This window comes from Alosa pseudoharengus, unplaced genomic scaffold (genome assembly GCF_046254945.1).
Source record: "Alosa pseudoharengus isolate Yale_2024_CS ecotype anadromous, Long Island Sound unplaced genomic scaffold, YU_APseudo_1.1 YU_APseudo_1.1_scf_14, whole genome shotgun sequence".
Lineage (NCBI taxonomy): Eukaryota > Metazoa > Chordata > Actinopteri > Clupeiformes > Clupeidae > Alosa > Alosa pseudoharengus.
This window is the reverse complement of record NW_027468609.1, coordinates 3,950,754-3,960,393: the sequence shown is the minus strand read 5'-3', so window position 1 is coordinate 3,960,393 and position 9,640 is coordinate 3,950,754. Positions and strand designations below refer to the sequence as shown.

At 44.8% G+C, this 9,640-nt stretch overlaps 1 protein-coding gene across 1 annotated transcript in view; it reads left to right on the top strand.

Annotated features, from left to right (window-relative positions):
• Positions 1-3,343, top strand: part of trim69 (tripartite motif containing 69) — a 9,189-nt gene extending 5,846 nt beyond the window's left edge. Inside the window, exons 5-6 of the mRNA XM_076283490.1 lie at positions 118-233; positions 1,279-3,343. Coding sequence (XP_076139605.1) covers positions 118-233; positions 1,279-1,823 — 661 coding nt within the window. The 3' untranslated portion in view covers positions 1,824-3,343. The remainder of the gene's footprint in view (positions 1-117; positions 234-1,278) is intronic.
• The last annotated feature ends 6,297 nt before the right edge of the window (positions 3,344-9,640 follow it).

Below are 9,640 nucleotides of genomic sequence, written 5' to 3'. Positions count from 1 at the left end.
TTCCCCACCTCTCCCTCACTCCCTCCCTTTCTCTCTCTCTCCCTCCTGGCCCTCCCTCTCTCTCCCTCCCTCTCTCTCTCTCTCCATCCGCCCCCACTCTCTCTCTGGTCTCCCTAGGCAGCCGATGAAGTTTGAGAAGCCCACCCACACTGCGCCGAGCCTGTGTGAGGGACGCTTTGCCGGCCCGTTGCAGTACCGTGTCTGGAAGTCCCTGAAAGGCAGCATCTACCCAGGTATAGTGGACCCACTGGCCCAGACTGGGCCCTTGTCCACGGCGCTGTCCGCCCCCAGCATGGCGGGGTTCTCCATGATCACCTGATGCAGGCGCGCCTGCAGGTGTACGTCCGTACGCACTGTGCGTACCATCACTCAACAACGAGAGAAAATGTACCTTGTGTGTGTGTGTATATTCACACCATATTGGCCTACCATACCTTTCCAACTATGCACAGTATCCCATTAGTTGCATGCCATCAGGCTATTTACAATTTTCTATTAAGTGAAGTTAGTGAAGACTTATCAAAATTAATGCGCACACATGTTTGAGCAGGAGAGAATATGCACGCAGGCACGCATAGGCTACTTGTTTTCTTTTACTCGGCTTTCTATATGGTTATCAGCACACAATGTTGAGCTAATTCACTAACTCAATACTCATCATGGATATCACAAGTTTAAAAAACGAAAGCAGAACGGATGGAGGCAGCAAAGCCAGAGGAGCTATTCAAGATGGGCAAGAACAAGGTTGGCTAAGCAATTGGTGTGCTTGTCAAAACGACTGCATTACAGCTGTTTAAAGCCAGACGTTACAGTAGCTATAACACAACTAAAGGTAGCTTTAGCCTGTATAGGGATGTATAAAGTTGCCCAAATGAATAGGTAATTGTAGACGTTGTTGCATTATTGCATGTGGATGTTGTTATGCTATGTATGCATGAACCTAAAGGAAAAATACTGTCCACGCGTGAACGTTTTTTTTTTTTCGGGGGGGGGGGTGATGGGTGTGCGTACCATAGCATTAATTCCTGACCTGATGTGTAGTTCACAGAGCCGTGGTGACGTGTGAGCACCAGCATGGGTTACAGCAGGTGTCTGTTTTATTAGCTATGAATAACCCAGCAGAGATGCCACCTCCTGATCAAACCAATACTCTAATTAGCAGCTTGCTGAGATCGCAAATCAACAATGCAAAATCTCTTACTATTGCACTGATAATCCTCCCCCCCCTCTCTCTCCCTCTCTCTCTCTCTCCCTCTCTCTCTCTCTCTCTCTCTCTAGTGCCCTCAGCCATCACCTTCAACTCCAGCACGGCCAACCCGTGGTTGAGCCTGACGTCATCACTGACCTGCGTGCGCTACCAGACGTTCAACAGCAGCGTGCAGGACAACCCGGAGCGCTTCAACGCGGCGCTCTCGCTGCTGGGCAGCCAGGGGTTCACTCACGGCCGCCACTACTGGGAGATCGAGGTCTACAGCAGCACGGTGTGGACGGTCGGCGTGGCGCGCGAGTCTGTGCCCCGCAAGGGCGTCATCAAGGCCCTGCCCGCCAACGGCTTCTGGACGCTCTCGCTGTCCTACGGCGTCCAGTACATGGCCGGGACGTCGCCGCCGACCGTGCTGTCGCTGGAGGAGCCTCTGGCCAGGATCGGCGTGTACCTGGACTACAAGCGCGGCCTGGTGTCCTTCTACAACGCCGAGAGCATGACGCACCTGTACACGTTCCACGAGACGTTCGGCGAGACGCTCTACCCGTACTTCAACCTGGGCTTCCTGGACAAGGTGCATGAGAATGAGCCCCTCAAGGTGTTCCTGCCCAAGATCTGAGATCTGAGCCAGGCAGCCTCTCTTCAGCATCTCTGAGCAGTCAGGGACAGCAGAGATGCTTCAGCCCAGATATAATCAAATAATCCTCTTCAATGTGTATTTAAAGTGAGCCTTTGGAAAAAATGTCATTTTGTACTGGGAATACAAAAACAAGCTTTGCGATGCAAACAGACTTTTCAAAGGGAATGAATATCAAATGCCAGAGTCGTTTTGGGTGATTTTTGTGGATTGGTCATTTCCTGAGATGTCATTCTATTTTTCTTTATTACTAACTAAGGGGACACTCTGCAGGCAGGTGTCAGTCATTTATCATGAGTGTGGAGATGTGAATGGAGGGTAAATGACACGTAATGTACACAAGGGTTATGTGTGGAGATGATCACAGGAGATGATAACTCAGCAGTGGGCGAGATGGGAAGGGAGGCAGATGACACACGTTACGTACACAAGGGGAATGTGTGAAAACATCACAGGGACGGGTGACCAATCAAATAGCTGCTATCTGAATGCTATTTTGGATCTATTGCAGGCTAGAGCATTTTTGAAATGGTCTGCAAATGGTCTGGTCGACATTTTACATCAAAATCAATTCCGTCACCTGAAAGCAGAAATGTGGGGGTCAAAGCACAATGCTGTAGGCCTACACATAACTAATCCTGAGAAAGTGCCTTCATCATATCTATTCACAGCAGGGGGCGAGGCGGAAGGGCATGGTGGGATATGTGAAAAGATCAGGGGGAAGGATGACTATAGGCAACAGAGACAAATATTAAGATCTCAGAAATATATGGTTCTGAGAGTTGACTGAGATGATTGTTTTTCATAACATTGAATGAAAGTAGCATAAGTTAATGTCATAAGTTAAAGATGATAGGGGGACCCCTGAGGAACTCAAAGAACTGCTAGATTCAGTTCTACATGTATAGAAATTAGTTTAGCTTTGAGTAAATCTGACCAAAAGGACATGTGTCATTGTGCTGTACTGAAGACCATTGGTCCAAGAGGACACGTGTCATTGTACTGTACTGAAGACCATTGGTCCAAGAGGACAAGTGTCATTGTACTGTACTGAAGACCATTGGTCCAAGAGGACCAACAGGGAGGTGCTAGATTGTGGTGCTCTGTGTCTGGTTAACACTTCACGATTTTCTGACACAACATAATGTGACTATGCAATTCCCAGTTTTCCGGAACAAAGTAAGAACCTCAGATTTTTGACATGATTCTGTAAGCATGCATTTGATTCTTAAACATGATTCTGTAAGCATGCGTTTGACTTTTTTGATAACTATATAGGTTAGATTGTTTCAAAATACAGAAGATCTCATGTCAAATAGTTGTACTCCTTGATCATTGATCTTTTTCTTATATTATTGGTGACATTTGAAACTGACAACTGTATTTTTTTTCTTTCACTCTGAATGCATTTACAATGATGGGGAGTATAATCCTGTGAAACACCACAATGTATTACTTAATGTATTTCCACATTAACAAAATAAATATACATCGGACGCACATGAATTTGTCCTCTGTAAGACGAAAGAGTAGACACTGATCATTCTGTGACTACTATAGCTTTTAACAAATTCATTTTTAGCTTCACAAATGTGTCTGTTGTTTTGTCACCATACCCAAAACTCAAAGCTACTTGGTTTAAGGGGCACCTTAGTTATTAAACCAATGTCCCTGTAAATCCTGACCCTTGTGGTAAAACCAGCAGACTGCCCACAGGACTGTGTCTCAGTCTTCAGCTCCGTCCTCAGCTGACTGCTGAGAGGCAACCAGCCATCACCCAGATCACACCACTGGTCATCAGCCATCACCCAGATCACACCACTTATCAGCTGCCACCCAGATCACACCACTTATCAGCTACCACCCAGATCACACCACTGGTCATCAGCCATCACCCAGATCACACCACTTATCAGCTACCACCCAGATCACACCACTGGTCATCAGCCATCACCCAGATCACACCACTTATCAGCCACCACCCAGATCACACCACTGGTCATCAGCCATCACCCAGATCACACCACTTATCAGCTACCACCCAGATCACACCACTGGTCATCAGCCATCACCCAGATCACACCACTTATCAGCTACCACCCAGATCACACCACTTATCAGCCATCACCCAGATCACACCACTGGTCATCAGCCATCACCCAGATCACACCACTTATCAGCTACCACCCAGATCACACCACTGGTCATCAGCCATCACCCAGATCACACCACTTATCAGCCACCACCCAGATCACACCACTGGTCATCAGCCATCACCCAGATCACACCACTTATCAGCTACCACCCAGATCACACCACTGGTCATCAGCCATCACCAAGATCACACCACTTATCAGCCACCACCCAGATCACACCACTGGTCATCAGCCATCACCCAGATCACACCACTTATCAGCTACCACCCAGATCACACCACTGGTCATCAGCCATCACCCAGATCACACCACTTATCAGCCACCACCCAGATCACACCACTGGTCATCAGCCATCACCCAGATCACACCACTTATCAGCTACCACCCAGATCACACCACTGGTCATCAGCCATCACCCAGATCACACCACTTATCAGCTGCCACCCAGATCACACCACTTATCAGCTACCACCCAGATCACACCACTGGTCATCAGCCATCACCCAGATCACACCACTTATCAGCCACCACCCAGATCACACCACTGGTCATCAGCCATCACCCAGATCACACCACTTATCAGCCACCACCCAGATCACACCACTGGTCATCAGCCATCACCCAGATCACCCAGATCACACCACTGGTTATCAGCTACCACACAGATCACACCACTGGTTACCAGCCACCACCCAGATCACACCACTGGTTACAAGTGGAGGGGAGGGATTGGGCTTGAGTTTCACAGCACCACCACCAGAGGGGGTGAGAGTCAATCACCAGAGCAACACCAACTAGGGGGTGAGAGTCAATCACCAGAGCAACACCAACTAGATCGCTCCTGTGATGGAGAAACTAAAATGCTAAAAGGTTTGCTATAGGAAAGGAAAATTCAACATCTCACTTTGCCTAAATAAGATGGTGACAATTTTCAACTTTTCAGAAGGTAATCTTTCTCTTGTTCAGCCGAAGTCCTTTTTTTATTCTTTTGGAGACTTTTAGTAAGCAACAGGTTAGAATAAGATCTGGATTATTTCTGTGAGACAAGGCAAAGACAGCAAACATGTTTCCTCTGCTTAAGGTTTTGGAATAGAGACAAAAGCTTTGAGGGTAAGTGTAAAAGATCACAAATACAAGCTTGAAGATGTAAATGGTAAATCTCAGTCGCTTTGGTGCTTCTCTCAGATCAGAATGAAAATTCTCATAACTATTAGTTCAACCTCCACAATATTTAGTCATTTGTGCACATCATAGTAGCAATTTCTCCTTCCTCTGAACAAATTGCAAATGCTTTTGAACATGTATCAGTTGCTTTGTCATGTCAATCAAAATGAACTATACTACACCTGGCTTTTCTACTCCTGTAAATTAACTAGATAGATAGATAGATAGATAGATAGATAGATACAGTATAGATAGATAGATAGATACAGTAGATAGATAGATAGATAGATACAGTAGATAGATAGATAGATAGATAGATAGATAGATAGATAGATAGATAGATAGATAGATAGATACTTTGATCCCCAAGGGGAAATTCAAGGTCTCAGTAGCATACAGACATCACACACAACATGCACTTACTGCATTCACACCTGGGCTTTTCTACTCCTGTAGATGGTAAATTAACTGCATTCACACCTGGGCTCTTCTACTCCACTTTACAAGAGCTTTACAATTTCATGCCTCAGATTCAAGCATTCCCATCGTCTTGCTCAGAGTGAAGGACGAGCCGCGGGCAGCCTTGATTTGGGTGGTCCTATAGCCACTAATGAATGAAAGGCGCAGAGAAAGTGTAAAATCTTACTCGAAAAGCAACAAGGACTGAATGTATTGAATACATAATGTTCTCATTATTAGGGCAGCCAAGTAAGGGTTACTGCAGCACACAAATTACTTAATTTACTGAACACACAAATGACAAATTACTGAAGCCGCCACCAGAGAGGCAGCTAGGACTTCCTTTTCTCAACTGCCCAGTTGCTGATCAGAAATCACTGTCGTCTGAAGACTTCTACAGAGCAGAGACCTGGGGTTTAAAAGCAGGGGCAAGCACAAGATGATAAGCCAATGGAAGACAGAAACAAGGTCTTAGGAGGGGAGGGGGGGGGGGTGAGGAATGATAGCACTTAGGCTAACTTTTGATGAGGGTATTGTATGTGTGTGTGTGAGAGAGAGAAAGAGTGTGTGTATGTGTATTGTGTTTGTGAGAGAGAGTGAGTGGGCGGGAATGCAGTTTGGAATCCTGTTCCCAGAACAGCCTTCGGGAATGCAGTTTGGAATCCTGTTCCCAGAACAGCCCCTGGTGGGAATGCAGTTTTGAATCCCATTCCCAGAACAGCCATTAATTATGCAGTTTTGAATCCCATTCCCAGAACAGCCATTAATTATGCAGTTTTGAATCCTATTCCCAGAACAGCCTTCGGGAATGCAGTTTAGAATCCTGTTCCCAGAACAGCCCCTGGTGGGAATGCAGTTTTGAATCCCATTCCCAGACCAGCCATTAATTATGCAGTTTTGAATCCTATTCCCAGAACAGCCCCCGGCGGGAATGCAGTTTTGAATCCTATTCCCAGAACAGCCATTAATTATGCAGTTTTGAATCCTGTTCCCAGAACAGCCATTAACTATGCCGTTTTGAATCCTATTCCCAGAACAGCCCCCGGCGGGAATGCAGTTTTGAATCCTATTCCCAGAACAGCGATTAATTATGCAGTTTTGAATCCTGTTCCAAGAACAGCCATTAATTATGCAGTTTTGAATCCTATTCCCAGAACAGCCATTAATTATGCAGTTTTGAATCCTATTCCCAGAACAGCCTTCGGGAATGCAGTTTAGAATCCTGTTCCCAGAACAGCCCCTGGTGGGAATGCAGTTTTGAATCCCATTCCCAGAACAGCCATTAATTATGCAGTTTTGAATCCCATTCCCAGAACAGCCATTAATTATGCAGTTTTGAATCCTATTCCCAGAACAGCCCCCGGCGGGAATGCAGTTTTGAATCCTATTCCCAGAACAGCCATTAATTATGCAGTTTTGAATCCTGTTCCCAGAACAGCCATTAACTATGCAGTTTTGAATCCTATTCCCAGAACAGCCCCCGGCGGGAATGCAGTTTTGAATCCTATTCCCAGAAGAGCCATTAATTATGCAGTTTTGAATCCTGTTCCCAGAACAGCCATTAATTATGTAGTTTTGAATCCTATTCCAGAACAGCCATTAATTATGCAGTTTTGAATCCTATTCCCAGAACAGCCTTCGGGAATGCAGTTTGGAATCCTATTCCCAGAACAGCCATTAATTATGCAGTTTTGAATCCCATTCCCAGAACAGCCATTAATTATTATGCAGTTTTGAATCCTATTCCCAGAACAACCATTAATTATGCAGTTTTGAATACCATTCCCAGAACAGCCATTAATTATTATGCAGATTTGAATCCTATTCCCAGAACAGCCTTCGGAAATGAGGTTTTGAATCCCATTCCCAGAACAGCCTTCGGAAATGCAGTTTTGAATCCTATTCCCAGAACAGCCATTAATTATGCAGTTTTGAATCCCATTCCCAGAACAGCCATTAATTATTATGCAGTTTTGAATCCCATTCCCAGAACAGCCATTAATTATTATGCAGTTTTGAATCCTACACGTGGTCTGTTTCCTATTAGTCATCCACTAATTTCAGTGTCCTATGTCCCATACGTTGAGTGTTCAAAATAAACAAAAACCTAATTATTCATACTTAGTTATCTAATGGCTAAAATCACTAAAAAATCATACCAGTTATAGGAACACGATTATTATAGGTAAATGGTAAACGGACTGCATTTTATATAACATTTTTACTCTTCCGAGCACTCAAAGCACTTTACAATTTCATGCCTTACATTCACCATTCACCCATTCACACACACACACACACACACACACACACACACTCACTCACCCACACACTCACCCACTCTGGCGGAGGCTGCCATGCAAGTGGTACATGTACTGCACATGAGTCCCCTCCCTGTACACAAATACACACACACTCACACACACAGTGATGGATCCTCATATGGGCAACATTGGCAACCACCCAGGGCAGCATATTGTCGAGGGCAGCACAAACGCTCACAAAAAATAGAGAATAGAGTTTATAGACTCCTAATACACTATCTGAATGTGTGACATATGGGGACAGAATAGTAACACATTAAGACAATGTAGACTATAAAGGTTCTATTTTGATCCATGCTATATCAATAATCTTAGATCAAAGATAAAGATGTGTAATTACATTTTAAAGAGACCATATTGAGCGCTAATACATACTAGTTGTATATGTTCCCCAAACTAGTGTTACCGAAAATATTTTAGTCAAAAAACTTTTAGGACAAAGTATAATCCATATAGGAAACTAGCATTTTTTTTCATTGGGAACAATGAAAGTTTTTTGTTCTCCCATATTGCAACAAAGTTATTTTTGAGCATTCATTTGTTGTCTTTGACATATATTGATTTTATTGATATTTTTCTTTTTTTTCAATTTGCAAGTATGGACAGTGTATGTATGTAGTTTTGATTTAAAACTGCTGAGTGTCTTAATATTCATGCTTTTTGCAGCTCCGCCTTAATAATCCGCCTTAACAATCTTTGTTCTTACGTTGGTAGGATTATTATGTTTAAAACGTGCTATTATTAACATGCTCTTATCAACCATCTCTGGGCACAGGACAGAATGGGATGTCTGAGGTTAGAGGTCAGAGGTTAGAGGTTAGGTCTGAGGCATTTCTCAAGGTAGCCATCAGTGAGAACACTTGAGCACCAAAACCATGTGATGGATGAGAGACCTCGCAACAAACAAACAGACTAACAATCCACAAAAGGCTTTTATTTGCTCTCTGAGGACCAGCTAAGGGTTTTATGGGCACATGAGAGTCCTGCTGGAGGTTTGAGGATCACAAATGGCCTCCCACTTTTTATCCTTCATGCTTCAAGTAGAAAAAAAGTGGTAAACACAGAAAATTAAAAATTAAAAACCTAAAACAAACAAACAAGAAAAGAAGCACTTAACGGGAAGAAGAGAGGCCCTGAAGTTGAGCGCTCAATGGGGTTACCCCTCTAGAACAGACCTGGGTAATGGGGTTACCCCTCTAGAACAGACCTGGGTAATGGGGTTACCCCTCTAGAACAGACCTGGGTAATGGGGTTATCCCTCTAGAACAGACCTGGGTAATGGGGTTATCCCTCAAGACAGAGGCTGACTCTAGAAGAGACCTGGGGCCGGAGCTGGCCTGCTTCTGGGTGAGATCCGGCCCAGTTCAGCTGCTGTCTCTGCAGTAGCTTGTGACACAGGTCCAATGTCCAACACAAACAGGCCAACTCAGGCCCGTTGCCCTGGATACAGCGCGACTTCTCGGCTTCTGGGCTCTATGTTTGTGATCGGATGCCAAGAAACAAAATAGCCATTCGAATGACCTACTCTTCACAGTGACCCCGTCCCCTCCCACACACACATTACTCCCCAAACCTCTTTAAAACATAAAAAACGAGGTGTTCAGAATCTCGGCCTTGCTCCTGATGATCCCGAAGTTGAAGACGTAGGGTGGCCGGGGTGGGGGGAGGCCGGGGGGGGGGTTACTGTCCTCCCTGG